Here is a 19,790-nt window from a genome sequence, read left to right on the forward strand (position 1 = left end):
CTGAACCCAAATACTAATGAAGCAGATAAAATGAGATTTACTTAAATAAAGATGGTTAATTCTTTTGGAGGGCAACATCTAGTAAGAATATGCTAGTGAAATAATTAATATGCATAACAACAAATATTCAGACATAAATTACTACAATTAAAAATGTACATTTACAAGGCTAACTATAAAAGGTAGTGTATCAAATTGTGCTGGCATCACTGGACAGCTACATGCAAAAAAATGGGCTCAGAACTCTGCCTAACACCATGTACAAAAGTAAGATCAAAATGGATTAAAGACCTCAACATCAGACCAGAAACCATAAGGTACATTGAAGACAAAGTTGGCAAAACCCTCCATGACATTGAAGCTAATGGTATCTTCAAAGATGCCACGCCACTGGCCGAGCAAGTGAAAACAGAGATAGATAAATGGGACAATCTTAAACTAAGAAGCTTCTGCACCTCCAAAGAAACAGTGACCAAAATACAAAGACAGTCTACAGAATGGGAAAGGACATTCGCCGAATACACATCTGACAAGGGGTTGATATCCAGGATATACAAAATATTGGTTAAACTCCACAAGAAGAAAACATCCAACCCCATCCAAAAATGGGGCAATGAAATGAACAGAAACTTTCTCAAAGAAGAAATCCGAATGGCAAAAAAGCACATGAGAAAATGCTCTACATCATTAATCATCAGGGAGATGCAGATCAAAACCACAATGAGATATCATCTCACACCTCAGAGACTGGCCCACATTCAAAAGAACAAAAGCAACCGATGCTGGCGTGGATGTGGCGAGAAAGGGACACTCCTTCACTGTTGGTGGGAATGTCCACTGGTTCAGCCCTTCTGGAAAACAGTATGGACGATTCTCAAAAAATTAGAAATTGAGCTCCCATTTGACCCAGCAATACCACTCCTGGGAATATATCCCAGAGAGGCAAAAATGTATAGTCGAAGTGACATCTGCACTTGTTTGTTCATTGCAGCACTCTTTACAATAGCCAGAAACTGGAAGAAACCTGAATGCCCAAGAACAGATGACTGGTTAAAGAAACTTTGGTACATCTACACAATGGAGTACTATGTAGCTCTTAGAAAAGATGAAGTCATGAAATTTACATACAAGTGGTACAACATGGAAAGTATCATGCTAAGCGAAATGAGTCAGAAAGAGAGGGATAGACATAGAAAGATTGCATTCATCTGGGGGATATAAAGTAACTAAATATGAGATTAATACCCAAGAATAGCTGAGATCAGCACCAGGAGGATTACTCCATAGCTTAGTGGCCAGTCGGGCATTCTAGAGGAAAGGGCAGCTCAGATAGAGAAGGGAACACCAAATAAAGGGTGTTTGGAGGACCCTCCCAGGAGGGGAGATGCATGTCGAAAGTGGACTATGGACTGAAGATGTCTGCCACTCAATGCCTCTTTTGCAGACCACAACACCCAAAAGGAGAGAGAGAACACAGGGGATTGCCCTGCCACAGAGGCAGGGGGGGATGGGGGGATGGGGGTGGGGGGGATATTATCCATGGTTTTGGAAAATGGGCACTGGTAGAGGGATGGGTATCTGATCATTGTATAATCAAACCCAAGCACAAAAAATTGTAAATCTACAACTGTACCTCATGGTGTTTCACTAATAAAAAAAAATTAAAAAAAAAAGGTAGTGTATCAATGCAAATGGAGTCAATTCATGGTCATTAAAAGTGGTGATTTCTAGCAGAGGCATGAAATATATCCTGGGTTTGAATGCTGATTTAATTCTGTGATTGTGTGCATGTTTACTGGTTTCATTTGCCCCTGACACAACCTAATTGTGAAAACTCATTTGGTATTAGGGTAAAACTATGTAAGCAAAGAGGTATGGAATATATTCAACAAATAATTATTGATTAGTTATCAATAATTATGTCAAGCACTATTTTAGACCAAGAGGGATAGAAAAATTAAAGATTAAGGAACTGGTTTTAAAGTTTATACTCTGAAAGAGAGCAAAAAATAAATATACAAATATAAAGAGGAAGCATCCTGTGTGCTAATTAGAATATCTTCCTTAAGAAGGTAAGATTTAATTGAAATCAATTATGAAGGATGTTATTTTCAAAAATATGTACGGAGGATGGAATAATAAGGAGAAAACAGACCAAAGTCTGAGTTTTACTTTTTTTTTTTTTGGCTTTTTGGGTCACACCTGGCTATGCACAGGGGTTATTCTTGGCTCTGCATTCAGGAATTACTCCTGGTAGTGCTCAGAGGTCCATATGGGATGCTGGGAATCGAACCTGGGTCAGCTGCATACGAGGCAAACGCCCTATCTGCTGTACTATCGCTCCAGCCCCAAAGTCTGAGTTTTAAAGAAAAACACCGTAGGATAATATGATGCAGTGCTGTTTGTATGTAGAGGAGGCAAATGCTCATCAATTTGTTGACAGAATAAAGGAAATGGTCGTTATTATATATATTAGATAAAAGTAAAAAATAAAAAGACATAAGAGATTAGTGATCTTACAAGGAAAACACAAAAGCAATAAAATGTACTCCTTGAAAAAGTTACTTAGGGATTTTTAAGTTTATATAAGAATTTAATTAAGGAGATCGAGAACTATATAGTAGTAAAACATAACACAAATAATCTATCATTTTATGTTTACCTGTAGAGGCATGTTTTTTCTCTTCGAGAATTCTGAATCTATGCAGGTTTTAAATTTAAGACTTTTAGAATAATAGTAATAATATTATGAATGTATATTTTGATATTATTTATAATGATGTTTATTATAGGAAAATATGTTTGAAATAATTCTGGAGGAGTTGTTATATGAATTTTTCTTATCAGACTGGCAACTTTACTATACTCAGAGTTCTCTATTTCAAAGTAAGTGAAACAAACTAAAAAGTTGTAAGGGAGCACCAAATAAAGGGTGTTGGGAGGATCCTCCCAGGATGGGAGAAGCATGCTGAAAGTAGACTATAGACCAAACATGATTGCCACTCAATGCCTCTTTTGCAAACCATAACACCCAAAGGGAGAGAGAGAACAGAGGGAAATGCCCTGCCACAGAGGCAGGGTGGGATAGGGAGGATGAAGGGTGGTGGTGGGAAATGGGCACTGGTGGAGGATGGGTATTTGATCATTGTATAATTGAAACCCAAGCACAAAATTTGTAAGTCTACAACGATACCTCTTGGTGTCTCACTAATAAAAAAATTAAAAAAATAAGAAAGAACTTTTAATTTATTAAAATATCAGAGATTTCTAGTTGTAAATGTTAAAAAAAAAGTTGTAAAGTAACAAGAAAAGATGCCTTTAAATTCAGTCATATCTAATTATACTTTATATTAGATGAGCAAGATGTATGAATTTTGTGGCAATTTTATTATACAAAGTAAAGATGCTACTGTTTTTCCAAATACCTATTTACCACAAAAGTGACAATATTTTTTTGTAAAAAATAGGAGCCACTTCTAGCAGTGTTTGGTAGGTTTGGGTATTGCTGGGGGACGAGGATGGCTACAGGGTGGTGCTCTGATGAGTATTATTATTAACACTTGAACTAAAGTTAGAATCAGCTAAAATATTTAAATTTGAGGAACTAACTTTTTAGAATAAAAGAAAAAAATGTCAAGGTACGATGAATAGATTTGAAAGCCTTCTTCATTGCTCTCTACATGTATTTATTCTGTATTTTACTGTTTAAAATGTGAAGTTAAAATAAATTTAAAGGATAAAATTATTATCATAAATTTATGGTGTCTTTATTTATTAGGACTATGTTAAGGATAACAATCCAGAAGTCTAAAAATATATCAAATTAGTTGTTTATGACTTTATCTTGCCTATTTCCTTCATTAATCACTTTATCATTTATTCATATCAGTAAATTAAAGCCAAGTCAGAACAGCTCAAGGGAACAAGCCCACACCACAATATCCACATACCTCTACTCCCCCTCTCCTATGCTACATACACACTGTGATGATCCGCTCAACCACAGTGTTAATCACTGTCAATCAAGAACACTAGAAATTTCCATGGTTTCTACCAATGAGATATCATTTGGTTTCTGCTTGCTGAAGCGAAGTATAATGAAAGAAAAAAAATAAGGCATTTATAAATTTAATAACATGATTTAAAATATCATAAAGACTTTATATTGTGGTATAAAGCAACATCTTCTAAACCCCTTATTCAAATGTCACTTTATCAAATGTCACCCAAATGTATGTAGGTCAAATCTGGTTGACAAAATTCCTCCTCTCAGATGAAATCTAAAGTTGTGTGCCTTTATATTGTTAAACTATTTGATATGTTATGTAAATTCTAGTACATTTCATTTAATCAGCCTCCAATTCAGAAGCTATATAGAAAATATAGTATGTTTAGTATAACTTATTAAAAGAAAATCATCTAGTAGAGCCAAGACTTGAATAGTTTTCAATTTCTAGTGATTAATTCATGGTCAGAAACATATGCAATATTCAGAATACTTTCAAAAATACAAACTTTTAACTAAAATATAGTCCAAATAATAAAGAATTGAACTTAGATTTTCAAGTATAAATTTAAGAAATAAACCTACCTTTGATTCGAGGTAGACATTTGCTGATGACATTTTTGTTATTTTGCATATGTAACTAACTAGAGAGATGGCACAAAGAATAAATAGGCTATCATTAATTAATGCACGAACAAACACAGTCCATTTCAACTGGTTTTCTGGGACATCTCCATGGACTAGCATTGCACAAGTCAAGTTCACCACTAAAAAGAGGAGGCTGGCCAATATAAAGCCCAAATGCAGAAGAATTCTGAAAGAAAAAATGAGTTTATTAAATATTTATAAAATAAATAAAGAATTAAATTTCATTATGAACTAATCTGTTACTTTTGGGAAAATAATGCTTTCTAAAGTTCACTAAATGGAAACTTGATATTTGTGCTATTATGAAATTAATATTTTAGCCACTTTTAAAGGATATTCTATTTTAAAGCATTAATTAAAAAATAATCTAATCCCATGAGGACCATGACTCAGTTACTTCTACTTGGAAAAGCATATGATTGTAAGGTGTGTATATATATATGTGTGTGTGTATGTTTGTGTGAAGATTTGAGCCATAGCTAGTACTGTTCAGGGGCTGATTCTGGTATTGCTTGGGAGACCAGGTGGTACTCCTGCATGTAAAATATGAACTTGTCCATTTCAGCAATCTATCCCACCCAGTATTATTTTACCATTATATATGTAATACAAAAATTTTCATTTCTATAACTAAAGCATACTTTCATTGACAATTTCAGTCCAAGAATTATTGCATTTCAAATATTTAGTAGAAAATTACGAGGTTGGAGAGATAGTATGGAGCATAAGGATCTTGACTTGTACATGGTCACTTAGGGTCAATTTTCAGCATCTGGTATGGTCCCTAAACACTACCAGGAGGAATTTCTGAATACAGTGCCAGGAGGAAGCCCTGAGCACCACTGGGCTTGGCCCCCAAACAAACAAAAATATCAGAAAATTAATATATCTGAATAATTAATCCAGATAATTAATAATTAATAATAAAGTATAAATTAATAATTATTTTATTAATATTAATGCTTAATAATCAATATTAATTAATAAATAATTGATAATTGATAATTAATAATTAATTAGCTGATCGCTAATACTAATTTTAAGAAGTAGTGAAAACAAGTTGGAACAGTGTTAAATATTAAGAACTTCTGCAATCAAAAGCAAATATTGCTTTCAAGTCTGACTAAAGAAGAACACAGGGACAATATCTGTAGAGTTTCAGGTACTCATTGACAGTTTATCATCTTATAAAATTGCATATTTACTATATATAAACACACACATTCACACATATAGAAAAACTCCAAGAATTCTATTTCCATCTAAGCAAAACTATTTCACCTTATAAAAACTATTCTGACAAAGTATAGCTATCTATATCAAATAGGTGTAATGGGATCCATTTGAAAGCAAAACACATTTATACTCTAAATTTATAGAACTCAGGAAATTCACTTGATATCCTCTCTCATTTGGAGTCACTTTCAATAGGGGAAACATAAAATACTCTCTGCCTTTAAAAAAATTTGCATGGGCAAACTGTAGGTAATGGGTAAAAAAATATATACAAAGAAAACTGTGTGTAAGTACAAACATTTCAGTTGAAAAAGTTGAATTTTAGTAATCTCAGATTAATAAAAAGAGTTACATAGTTTGAAATCCAAATGGACCTTGAAATTATTTCTATATCTGAGTGAATTATTATAGGCCAGGAAACCAAAGTATAGAAAGGTTTAAATGAGTTCTTGGTGAATTAGAGAGATAGTTGGTTTGAAAACCAGATCTCATGATCCTCCAGCTTAGCAATTTCATTTGGCAGGTCAGTCAGTGCTTAAACACTGCTTATTTCATAAACTAATAATATATTCTTGAGCATAATGTAAATTTAGCATTTGTAGACTCTATGAAGCCACATCTGGAGGGGCAGTGGGGAGGAAAAATAAAGGATGTACTAAAGAGCAATTGTGGATGATTCAATTCACTTTCTTTGGAACTAACCTAACTCTCTGATTTTCTACAAACTTTGAAGGAACACTCTACTATTATATTCTTCTACCTTGAGAAGACTATTGTAAAAAAATTTTAGATCTTGCTATTTATAAAACTTACCTGTGCTTGTCAAGCTCAGTGGCACATCTGACTTTACATATAACCTATAAAGAGAATAAAAAGTGATTTGAAACCATTTAATATAACATTCTTAAATTTGTTCTCACTTTGTATTTCAGTGATAGACTGATAAATACCCAGCAAAAAGTTTAGGGGAGTGAGGTATCAGAGAGAGGGAGAGAGAGTTTTGTTTTGTTTTTTCTTTTGTCTTAGTGATTTAAATTTTCCATCTGATTCTTGGACCCAGGCTGGAGAGATAGCATAGTGGGTAGGGCGTTTGCCTTGCACGCAGCCAACCCGGCGGACCTGAGCTCAATCCCTCCGCCCCTCTCAGAGAGCCCAGCAAGCTACCGAGAGTATCTCGCCCACACTACAAAGCCTGGCAAGCTACCCGATATGCCAAACACAGTAACAATAAGTCTCAAAATGGAGACGTTACAGGGCCCGCTAGAGCAAATCGATGAACAACGGGAGGACAGTGCCACAGTGCAGTGCTATTACCATAAGGCAAAAACCCGATAGGTTTCCAAAGCTTAAAACAATAGATAAGTTTCTTTGTTATAGTCATAAATTTAAATGACTACCTTCGAAACTTTTAACATAATTAATTTTGCTAAATAAGTAGGTAAGAAGAATTTCAAATAAATAAGGTAAATTCTGAGGGCAAAGTTAGAATTAGAAAGTCTTCTACTTAAATAATAGGAAAATTTTAAAGATTTTTTGGGTAAATATTTCAAAACATGGAATTTGATTAATCTGGCATCAATATACAAACTCTTATAGAGGAATTATAGATTAGAAGCAGAGAGCATAATCATAAGATTCATACACATTCTACATTAAGAAATTGGTTATGCTTGAGTCACTGCTAGAGGGAAACTGATACCGAGGTGAGTGCAGAGTTAGAACATGGCCTGCCTGAATCTCTATTACTAACAGTATTTCAAAACACAGTGCCTAAATAAAAACTAGGGCAAAAAAATAGGGTGTAAACTTCAGGGGCTTGGAAATAAGTAAAAAATCAGAAATAAATAGTGTAAGTACTTGATAATTTACTAATTTCATTCAAACATTCACTAAGAAAACACTTGAAAAGCTTCCATAGATTCATTCATAGATTCATAAGCTGTTTGCTTTCAAGTAATTCAGTGCATGGAAGCAAGAGATAAGCCATCTGCTTTTTTTTTAATAATGTGAAAGATAACTGGTCATTTGAGTACCTTTTAAATTCTCATCTCTCTGAACATAGTCATTTTTAAATTGTAATAAAACACAGTAAAATTTACTATGTAATCATTTTTAATGTATTGTTCAATTTTATTAAGTACTTTAACACTGCTGTGCAACCATCACCATTATTTTTCTCCCCACTTTACATCTTCCCAAACTGGAGTTCTAACCCACTGAACAAAAAGTCCCAGTTCTTCCTTCCCTCCTCCAGTTCCTGATAATCACCATACTACTTTCTCTCTTAAATACGACTATTTGATTTACCTCATATTTGGGCAGTCATACCATATGTGACCACATTTTTGACAAGCTTATTTTGCTTAACATGTCTTCAAAGTTCAACTATACTGTAGTGTGTACCAGAATTTCCTTTTAAGTTACTTGTTTTCCTACTGTAATAAGAATGTAAAATGTAAAATGTAAAACTGGGACCGCAACATTAGTACACGGGTGGGGATTTTGCTTTGCATGCAGCCAACATGGGTTAGATTTCCAGCATCACATATTACTCTGAGCACCCGAGTTACTCTGGCGTCATGAATTACTTCAAGCACTGCCAGTCTTAATTGCTGAGTGCAGAGTGAGGAGTTACCCTTGAGCATCTCCAGGTGTGGCCCCCAAACAAAAAAGAAACATGCAAAGAAGCTATTTGGAGTCTATATAAATATTGTTTTTTTGGAGGGGAGTACACTATATTTAGCTGTGCTCAGGGCTTACTCCTGGCTCTGTGCTCAGGGATCACTCTTAGTAGGGCCCTAAAGTTCATATGTGGTACCAGCAATCAAACTGGAATCAAGTGACTTAACCCCTATACCATCTCTCCAGCCCTGCTTTTATTTTTTTAATAAAAATTTTATTTATGTATCAGTTTACAATTGTATTAAAGTTATTAGTTTATAGGTGCAGAGCTACCATGCCAATGTGTATGTCAGTAGTATTTACTCTTCAAATGTTCCATCTATTAGTTATAGCAACTACAAATTCTTGTCTGAATGATTATTATGGAGCAATTTCTTTTTAATATGTAAACTTGATCACAGTATTCCAGGAAAAAAATCCCTACTACTTTGACACATAAAATTTTTTTTTTAAAATCCTCCTGGCCTATCTTTCCATAATTCTATTTTTGTCTTTAATCTTAAGGTCTGGTCATTCTGAATTATTTACAACTTTTCAAATCAGGGGTTCAGTTTCACCATTTCCCTGCCTTTATATATTTACATTTTATTAAACATGTTATCATGGTCATATAGCAAATTTCAACAAATACTTTAAAACTTTATTCAAATGTCTATTTCTTTATATTATTAAGTGTCTTGGAAAGAGCAAAAATGCCTGTATCTTTGTATCATACCATGAGACACTAAATAGTTACATATGCACTTTCCTCTTGAAAGAAACCACAACTTACTCAGATTTATAGCTCCAATGCTTAGCATAATGGTAGATTAATAGTAGGATTTCTAAAAAGGGTTTGAACACATAAACAATGAAGTGAGGTCTAAGTAAGTTGGTGTTGGATGGGTGAGTAAAAAGTAGTACACCACAAACTGAAGCTAGAGTGGTAGCTTCAGCAGTAGTCCGATCATGAAGACTTGCATAAAAATGCTGGAGAGTTAGGTTTTAACTGTCACACACTTCATAATGTGATTTTATGTTTGAATCACTTCTTAGATGACAGTATGAAAAATGGAATAGAATAGCACAAAGAATTCTAGTTAGAAATCTTTTGAATTTGAACAAGTCCATTCAAGTATGCGTGAATCTCAAAAAATGACAGAATGAGGGCTTCACTGACAAAGGATTTTAATGTCCGGGGGTGAAATTGATTTTTAATTTAAAAAATTAAAAAAATTTTAATTGAAGAGTATGATCTACAGAGTTATTGACAGATGAGTTTTAAGTATACACCAATACCAATCCCACCATCAGTATCAAATTCCCTCCTTCAGTATTCCTGTATTTCCTCTCTCTCCTTCCCCAACTGCCACCTTGATAAGCATATTTCTAAGTTCAGTGGTTGTAGTTTAAGTAACATGCTTTCAGTGTTGAGCCTGTGCTTTGGATATATAGCTACATCACTCTCCCACATCATTAGTATAACTGAGCCTCCGACTGCTTTCATCCATTACTTCCATTTCTCATCTTCTTCCTTCCCCCACTCAAAGGCAATTGAAAAAAAAAGAGCAGGAGCACCAGTTCTTGTAGAAAGATAGCCACTCCCCACCGAGACCACGAGTTGCCCCCAACGAGTGGCTCTCCGGCACAGCCATGGCCCCAGAGGCACAGGGACATAATTCGGAACACAGCAGCTTTTGGCAGAAATGTGAATAGACTCTGCATTAAACTATGGTGGCTTGCCCCCGCCTCCCAGGGAGGGAAAGGGTGTCTGTCTCTTTCACATTCTTCCTTTCCCCCAGCCCCCAGCAGCACAGCAGCTGCTGCCTCAGAGCTTATTGGACAGCCAGGTATGAGCCGGCAACTGTGGTCTCATGGAATGGGGGGTGGAACTGGCACATCCTTCCTGCCCCGCTGAGACCACGAGTTGCCCCCCACGAGCGACTCTCCAGCACAGCCATGGACACAGAGGCACACAAACCAATCTTGGAACTATGTGGCTTTTGGCAGAAATCCCTCCAGACTTAATTAGTAAAATATCAGAAATCCAAAATTGCATGGCTGCTATTGTGGCTGCACATCATCATTATGGTCTTCATAACCAGCAAAGAAAACAAATTATTTCATGATGCCTTTTCAGCAGGTTTGCTTGTTGGGGGAAAATTCCAAATAATAATGGTGCATCTTTTGTCGAAATAATGAATGTAATCGAAGTAGAGGGAGAGAGTTAAATGTAAATCATCTGCCTCACAGGCATGGGGAGAGGTGGGATGGGGGGTATATTGGGGTTCTTGATGGTAGAAAATATGCACTGGTGAAAGGATGGGTGTTTGATCATTGTATGACCGAGACTTAAACCTGAAAGCTTTGTAACTGTTCTCACGGTGATCCAATAATTAAAAAGAAAGAAAGAAAGAAAGAAAGAAAGAAAGAAAGAAAGAAGGAAAGAAAGAGAGAGAAATAAAGAGAGAAAGAAAGAGAGAAAGAAAGAACAATAGCCACTGTGTAGGGGAGGAGAGTTAAGTCTGGGAAGAGATCACTATGACAACGATAGAGGGAAGTGGTCACTCTGGATGAGGACTGGGTGCTGAAAGGAGGTCAAGTAATATGCACAACACCTTATCAATAACAGTGTTGTAAACCACAGTGCCTAAAAGGAAAAAAGAAAAAGAAAGAAGTACCTGGCATAGAGGCAGGTTGTGGGGCAGGAGGAAATCTTGGGAATTTTGATGAAATAAAGTTTCACTGGTGAAGGGACTGATGTTGGAACACTGTATTCTGAAACTCAATCATGAATAGTTTTGCAATTTATGATCTTTCAATTAAAAATGTTTAAAAATAGTTTATAGTCCTTAACTTAATACTAAGGTATCAAGGGAAAAATATAGAAAAAAAGAAGCAAAAAGGATGAGAATATAGGTGGAGGAGAGTGGACTGGACAGATATTTTGATGCAGAGAATGGATAAGAAAATTAGGCAATGGATTAAATTTCTTTTTCTTAATATAGTAGGACTAGGGTCATATTCTGGGAAAGAATGTTACATTTTGTACTTGTAATATGAAAAACATTTTTGGGGGGAGTTGGTTGTGCCACACCCAGCCATGCTCAGGGCTTAATCCTGGTAATGTATAAGGGCCAATACACCTAGTAGTGCTGGAGATTGAACTAGAGCTGGTTGTGTGCAAGGTAAGCACTTTACCCCATGTACTGTATTCTCTGGATGTGTAATATGTAAAATTAAATAGAAGGGTTTCAAAAATATATCCTGAGAACCAGAGTGGTAGAGTTATCAGGCAGCTGGCAAGGAAGGCAGTCAGCAAATGTTCCTGATTTAAAAAATGTAAATAGGCAAAAAAAAATAGATGCACAAAGTTCAAATAACTAGGTTTCATTTTTTAATTGAACAACTTACAACCGTGACACGTGGAGATGTTGTAAAGAAAGAAAAAGTGAGTAAATCATACTGACACAAGGAAACTTTGAAGGGTGAGAAATCTATTAAACTGATAATAGAGCCTTTTGGGGGCACATCTGGTGATATTTAGGGGTTACTCTTGGCTCTGCGCTCAGGAATTATTCCTGGCATTGCTCAGGTATTCTGGGGATTGAACATGGGTTGGACTCATGCAAGGCAAATACCCTACCCACTGTACTATTGCTCTGGCCCCTAAATTGATCATAGGTTCTAAGAGTAAATGACATCAGAAGAATGCTAATAGAGTGGGAAAAATAGGGAAAACAAGAGCAAAAGTTGTTGATGATGTTGGGGGAAAAAAAGGTTGAATCCAAGATGGAAAGGAGAAAAAAAGAGGCACTGGCAAGAAAGAATTGCTCCATTTGTAAGAATTGATCTGAGGTATGGCTATGCTTGTTTGGTGGTACAAACAGAAATTGCATGTTAGAGAAAGATATTGATTGAACTGAGATACACTGATGGGTTGTCAATATGGGATCTGAGAAAGATCTGTATTTTAGGACACCAGGCTAGAAGAACATGCTGATTCATTTGAGAATGCAAAAGTTTTTATTAGAGCCAATAATTGCCCAATCAGGTTAAATAGATTTCAGAGTGATGATGCTCAAACATCACTAAATTGTACTGGGAAACATTAAATCAGTCTGATTATACTTTACTCAGATTGAGACCCCTATCAATTTTTTTTTCTTTTTGGGTCATACCTGGCAATACTTAGGGGTTACTCCTAGCTCTACAGTCAGGAATTACTCCTGGCAGTGCTCAGGTGACCATATGGGATGCCAGGGATCAAACCCGGGTTGGCTGTGTGAAAACCAAACGCTCTACCCACTGTACTATTGCTCTAGCTCCAATCTCTCTCAATTTTTAAGGCTTAAAAAATTGAGAATATGGAATATGCCAGATTTCATTAAAGGTATTAAAAAGGTTCAAATGAAGATGAGAATGGGAACAGAGTGGGAACATATAATGGATGAGATTATAGGGCATAGAATGGGGCAAATTAAGTGTGAGAGGTAGCTGAGCTGAATAAGAGAAAAGTAAAGGTCAATTATTAATCTAGGTTATCAGAATGTCAACATAATATAAACAGAATCAGGCACTTTAATCACATTTATATTATAATTCTCATTATAATTCACATTTATATTATAATATCAGATAAAATAATTATCTGATATTAGTAGATTCCATTGTATTTTTTGTTTGAATTTTTGCATGTATAGTTTAGTACTGTAATGGAACCCAGGGACCTTACACATGTTAAGCTAAATACTCTATCACTGAGTCACATCTCCAGTCTAATTTTAAGTATTTTATGGAATACAACTAACATGATTCTTAGTAAAAAAAAACTAGTAATATAAAAATATAAAATATGAAGACATAAAGCTTGATAATTACAAAATAGTTTTCACCATATTACTACCTTTATTTCACAAACTATCAAATACTAATTTAGAAATTACTGGTTTAATTTTTTAATTAATTTGGCTTACTTTTTTTTTTCTTTTTGGGTCACACCCGGCGATGCACAGGAGTTACTCCTGGCTCATGCACTCAGGAATTACTCCTGGCAGTGCTTGGGGGACCATATAGGATGCTGGGAATCGAACTCAGGTCAGCCGCATGCAAGGCAAACGCCCTACCCGCTGTGCTATCGCTCCAGCCCCAATTTGGTTTAATTTTTAATTAATACTATTAAATTAATGTTACTAGCATAACCTTATTTTACAGCATTTAACTTATCTATAAATAAGCAAAATAACTATTCCACAAAAAAATGCAGACTTTTGGACATTCTTCCTGTTTCTCCATCACCCCTGGTGAGACTTGCCTCCGGCTGGCATACCCTGAAATGGGAGGCAGAGCCCCTCTATTCTGGCTGGCTCCCAGCCACCTCCACTCCAGACCTGTGCCATACTAAGGACCTGCACCACAGCATCTGAAACGTGCAGCTACTTACACGGCCCCACAATAGATCTACTCAACAAGTTACATGTTGCTCAGTTATACTTCCTATCATTCAGTGATGAAGACAAGCAGAGAAGAAAGTGAGCAGCCTACAGTCTAATCACAAAGCATCTTCCAGGGAATGTAAATACAAAATCTCACCCTCAGCACAGCAAGAACATTAAAATACCAATGGGGGGAACCTATCAAGTTCAATGAGCAAAAACAGTATCACTGGAGACAGAAACAACATCATCCAACTTGGTAAATATTCAGATAATGACTTTAGTGACATCATGTTGTGGATGTTTAACAAACTAAAGAAATAATGACAAGGGTAGTCAGTAAAGCACAAGAAAGTATAAGAGTAGAAATAAAAAAAACTACTAAAGTCAGAAATGACAGAAATGAAGAGCATGGTAGGTGATATAAAAAAAACTCAATAGAAGCTCTGAATAGCACAATAACAGCAGCTAATTAAAAAAAATTAAGGAGCTCCAAGATGAGAAGAAACCATTAGAAAATAGCAGGGGGTAGAAATAGTCTGAAATAAAAAGAACTATACATCAGTGAACTAAGGGATGAGTTTAAGAGAAACAATATAAGAAACATTATAGTCCCTGCAGAACAAGAAGACAAATGCTATGAAGAAACAACAGATAAAGAAATCATTGATAAGAATTTCCCAGAGTTATAAAGAAACTATGGGACATATGCAGTGGAATACTGTGCAGCTGTTAGGAAAAATAAAGTCATGAAATTTGCTTATAAATGGATGGACCTGAGAGAATCATGCTGACTAAAAATGAGTCAGAAGGAGAGGGACAGATATAGAATGATTGCACTCATTTGTAGGATATAAAAAAAATAGTATAAGACTAACATCCAAGGCCAGGTAAAATAGAGGCCAAAAGGACTGGCCAATGGTTAGCAGCTGCTACAAGTGCTGGGTGTGGGTGGGCAAAAGGCAGTTAAGATACAGAAGGGACAAGTATGACAACAATAGTTAGAAATGATCCCTCTAGACATAAACTGAGTGTTGAAATTAGGTAAAGGTTAAATGATAACCTTTCAGTATTTGTATTGCAAAACATAACGCCCAAACGGGGGGGGGGGGAGAGAGAGAGAGAGAGAGAGAGAGAGTGCCTGCCACAGAGACAAGTGTCTGTATGTGAAATATAACGGCACATTGGTGCTAGGTAGGAAATGTACACTGGTGAAGGGATGGGTATTAAAACATATAGCTGAAACCCAATCATGAACACCTTGTAATTGTGTATCTCACTGTGATTTAATAAAAAAATAAAAAAAAGAATTTCCCAATATTGAGGAATATAAAGGTAAAAGGTTGCCCTCCCGTTGTTTGTCGATTTGCTCGAGCGGGCCCAGTAACGTCTCCATTGGAGACTTTGTTGTTACTGTGTCTGGCATATCGAATACGTCACGGGGAGCTTGCCAGGCTCTGCCGTGCGGGCGAGATACTCTCGGTAGCTTGCCAGGCTGAATATAGGCACTGAGATCCTAGAAACCTGAAGGGTCTCAGTGAAACAGACCCAACGAGGAAAATTCAAAGTGAATTTTATATTCACACATTATATTCAAAGTGACAAAATCAAATGAGAGAATGTTGAAAGCAGTAAGAACAAAAGAAACAAAAAGAAATTTACATACAAAGGAAAGCCCAGAATATGTACAGCAGATTTATCAAACGAGATTTTATGAGTCAGGAGAGAATGGAGGGTTATAGTACAAAAACTCAACAAAATGAACACCTCACTAAGAATACTCTATCCAGCTAGACTATCATTCAGATTTGAACGAACGATACAGGGATTCAGGAAGAGAGGACAGTATAGAGAATTCATAGCCTTGAAACCAGTTTTGCATGAAGCATTAAAAGGTTTTTATATGCCGGCCAACGGGGCAGGCTTGCAGCATTAGTGGAGGGAAGGGGACACCGGTGACGGTATAGGTTCTGGAATATTGTATGCCTGAAACAAGTCATTATGAGTTGTTTTTGTAACCACAGTGTCTTAATAAAAATCATTAAAGAAAAAATGCAGATTTTCATATTTTGTCTCCTTAGTTTCTCAAATAAATGGAAGATGACAGTTTACCAAATAGTTTATTTATGAATGTTAACATAAGCTTAATAACATCTAGGTATCCCAAAATTTGAGAGAGAGTTACACTGAATCTGTAATTTATTGTCAATGGCATGGAACATGATATTATCTGGAGATAGGTACTTCAGTACCATACCTTTCTGTAGAATTTCTGTCAAGCAGATTTTCTTTTATTGATTTGAAATAGCAATTAGAGAACATATTTATATAGGGTTTTGAATTCATGCAAAAATTAATTCTGGTGGGCATAATCTCTTTTCCATGGTGAGTGGATAAGCATTTTATATATATATATATATATTCATCTATGTAGATTACTTTCATAGACATTATCATCTACAGTCTCCATCTTTATTTCAAATTCCTATAGATAGTAGTATACTATTTCCAAGCTCACCATCACTACTGCCTGGATAGAAAAATGAGGTTTAGGGTTGTAGTGTTAGTATATATAGTGGATGAGGTGTTTGCCATGCATGAGGCCAACCCCTGAGCATGCCTGACCTGGAAGAGATAGGAATAAGCCCTGACTGGCCACTGCCAGATGTGGCCCAAGAACCAAAAAAAAAAAAAAAAAAAAAAAAAAAAAGCTTACAAACCAATGCTACTTCAGCTAAAAAAAAATCACAATTCAATTATAAAAATCAAAATTTTTACCTATGTTGACTACAAACTGAATAGCCGGAATACCGTGACTTTCTCAGACATCCGCTTTGAATGTGTACCAAGTATTTCATTTTTAAGAACTCTTTTAATAAGCTAAAAACTTTTCACTTGCAGTAGCTATTCTTCCTAGGATACATAGGACACAGTATCTTTTTTTTTCTCTCTTCTAAGATACTAATGCCATTTTTTCTCCTTAAGTTCATTTTCTGTTTAATTTTCTTTCAATTTGTTTGGAATGATTTTGTGCAATTACACAGGTATGTTTTGATTTACAATAAAATAAAATTCCATGTTAATATTGAACATGCATATTCACTTGAAACTTTACTGAAACAATAATAAAAGGGTTTAAAAAGAAGACAAAAATCTTTCTGAGTTTGAATATTATGAGAAAGGATACAATAACAAAATTGTAGTTAGCAGTCAATCAATGCATGTATACAGGGAAGAGTTTTACAAGATATGCCTTATATTGCTTGTCCTTAGTTTGCTTGTAAGGTTCCTGACTGGCATTTGTAGAACTTGGACTTTGTGAGGATCTTTATCTTTATCATCAAAATAGTTATTTCTCAAGGTAATTTTTTGGCTTGTTTTGGGCCACACCTGGCAATGCTCAGGGTTATTCCTGGCTCTGTATTCAAAAATCACTCTAGTGGTGCATGATAGACCACACAGAGTGCTGGGGATTGAACCTGCGCTGGCTGCTTGCAAGGCAAATGTCCTACCACTATATGCCTTGTACTGTATGCCTAGTAGTTTTATCTTAGGGTAATTGCAAATTGTAAAAGCTTACAAAATTTTCTTCTTACTGAAGAAATATTTAATTCCTGAAAAAATTAGTGATTTACAGTCAAAGACAATACTTCTAGATTCAGAAGAGGTAAAGGTACCCGATTGTCAACAAAACAACACAAAACAAAGTTATTAGAGCCTGTGACAGTGCACCTGTTTCTCACGAATGAGGACCTGGGGTCAAGTTCTAGTCTGTGTGTATATGCATGCACACACACAAACATACACAAACTCTTAAAGAGGTATAAAACTGTACACCTGAAATTTTGTAGAATTAGAAACAATGTAAATTAGTAAAATTTGTTTCGTATAAAAAATGAAAATGAAGACTTCAGTTGCTTCAAGTTCATTATATTTTACTAAACAGAGAATTTGATTTCTGAATATATTTTTAGGGGGCCTTTTCTGTACGTTTTGAACAACTAATCACTGGTTGCCATGACATATAGTTGACATTATTTTCAATAAAACAGTACTTATCACCATAAAAATTAGGGAATTAGGGTCTGGAGATAGTACAGCAGACAAGACACTTGCCTTGCATGTGACTGACCCAGTTCAAATCCTAGTATTGCATAGCACAAGGTCCTCTGAGCCCTGTCAGTGAGAGTGATTGCTGAGCACAGAGGAGCAAGCCTCTAGCAAAACCAATGATGGCCCAAAACAAAAAAACAAAAACAAACTGAAAAAAGGGATTAGAGAGACAGCCCAATGTGTTGAACCCATACTTTGTATGTGGGAGACCTGGGTTTGATCACCAGCACAACATGGAGCACTCTCAGGAGTAACCCTTGAATACAGCGGAGGAAGTAGACTCTGAGCACTGATAGGTGTAGCTCCCAAACAAAAAATCATTAGGGAATTACTGAACTATATAACATCAAAAGATCTAAGTACATAAATACATCAAATAAATCTAGGTTGCCCATAAGTCTTGAATAGGAAATGAGGATACCTGGATTTTTATCCTATTCAATTTTCTGTGTTCCAGACAATCCACTTAATCTCAAAGTTCAATCTTGTTATTTGTATAATTAAGTTATTAGATCTCTAATGTTTCTCTTAGTCCAGTTGAGACCAGGGAAATCTGCCAAATGTCCTCTCTAGCAGTCCTAACAGATGATTTCATTATCTGAGCAACATAACGAGAGCCACAAAATATTGCCAGCCAAAGTAACTTACATGGTGACCAAGATTTCTATTAGGGTCTCAGTCATTTAGACATGCAGTGATCTCATGACTGACCTGAGTTACACAGTCTCTTCAAAGGCATGACTCAAGGCCTCTATCATAAACAATACTGTTAGTATAGACTACTTGCTGTGATTCAAGGTCCTTGGTAAAGGGATAATTTTATCAGGCAGGCTAGTCTAAGAATCAGATGTTGCCTTCCAAGATACATGCAAGGGGCAAATCTTTGGACAGTGCAGGATACAGAGAGGTCAGGAGTGCTGAATTAATCCTTTACCTTGTTATAGTCCTCAAGCATCTTCTTGAGGAAGAATGTTTGATCAATTTTTTTGAAACTTTTTATGTATGTATACATACTTTTATGTATAAGGTTATTCTGCTGTCATACATGATAAGTATGCATGACAGTAATAGGCAGTAATTGCATTTTTTTCCCCTGAGGATTTTTAAAAGTGTTGCTCTCCTTACAGTATTGTTACTAAAGTTTGAAAGCCATTCTAGTTTTTTGATCTTTTGTTGTTGTAGAACATACTGGTTCCAGCCCTTTGATATAATTATTTTATCTAATCTCCGCAGCTCTAGAAATAGGCTAATCTGCTCTGTTTTTCAAATGGAAGATATTGTGATAAGTCCTTTGCTCAAGGTAAGTTAGCATGGATTTATCTGATCCAAATGTTTTAACCACAGAAGGCCTGTCAGCCAGTGGGTTGATTTTATCCTTAGACTTCAGTTTACAAATTCTGGAAAATCTAGAGTCCATTTAGAAATAAAGATGTTCTTCACCATGACTAAAATTATTCTGTCAATTCATTTCAAGAAATATGCTTATGTACAATGCCCCTCAGCAGGTAGTGATGTCACTTTTTCTACTTTGGGCAAAAGGATTGTCTGAACTTCCAAGTATGTATATGCACTTTCTTTGCTATCAGTTCTGCTTCTAAATGCTCTTGTAAGTCCTTTCCAGAATAGGTTTTTTAAAGATGCCAGTTAGGTACTCAACAGCCTCAACCCTCATATTTAACTTTTTCTTCTAC

General features: G+C 35.7%; 1 protein-coding gene across 1 annotated transcript in view; it reads right to left on the reverse strand.

The window, feature by feature from the left end:
• GPR137C (G protein-coupled receptor 137C) overlaps positions 1–19,790 on the reverse strand; it is a 64,437-nt gene that overhangs the window by 24,021 nt on the left and 20,626 nt on the right. Inside the window, exons 2-3 of the mRNA XM_056134111.1 lie at positions 6,704–6,747; positions 4,592–4,820 (exon numbers count right to left, since the gene is read on the reverse strand). Coding sequence (XP_055990086.1) covers positions 4,592–4,820; positions 6,704–6,747 — 273 coding nt within the window. The remainder of the gene's footprint in view (positions 1–4,591; positions 4,821–6,703; positions 6,748–19,790) is intronic.

Source organism: Sorex fumeus, unplaced genomic scaffold (genome assembly GCF_029834395.1).
Source record: "Sorex fumeus unplaced genomic scaffold, SorFum_2.1 ptg000098l, whole genome shotgun sequence".
In the NCBI taxonomy this organism is placed as follows: Eukaryota; Metazoa; Chordata; class Mammalia; order Eulipotyphla; family Soricidae; genus Sorex; species Sorex fumeus.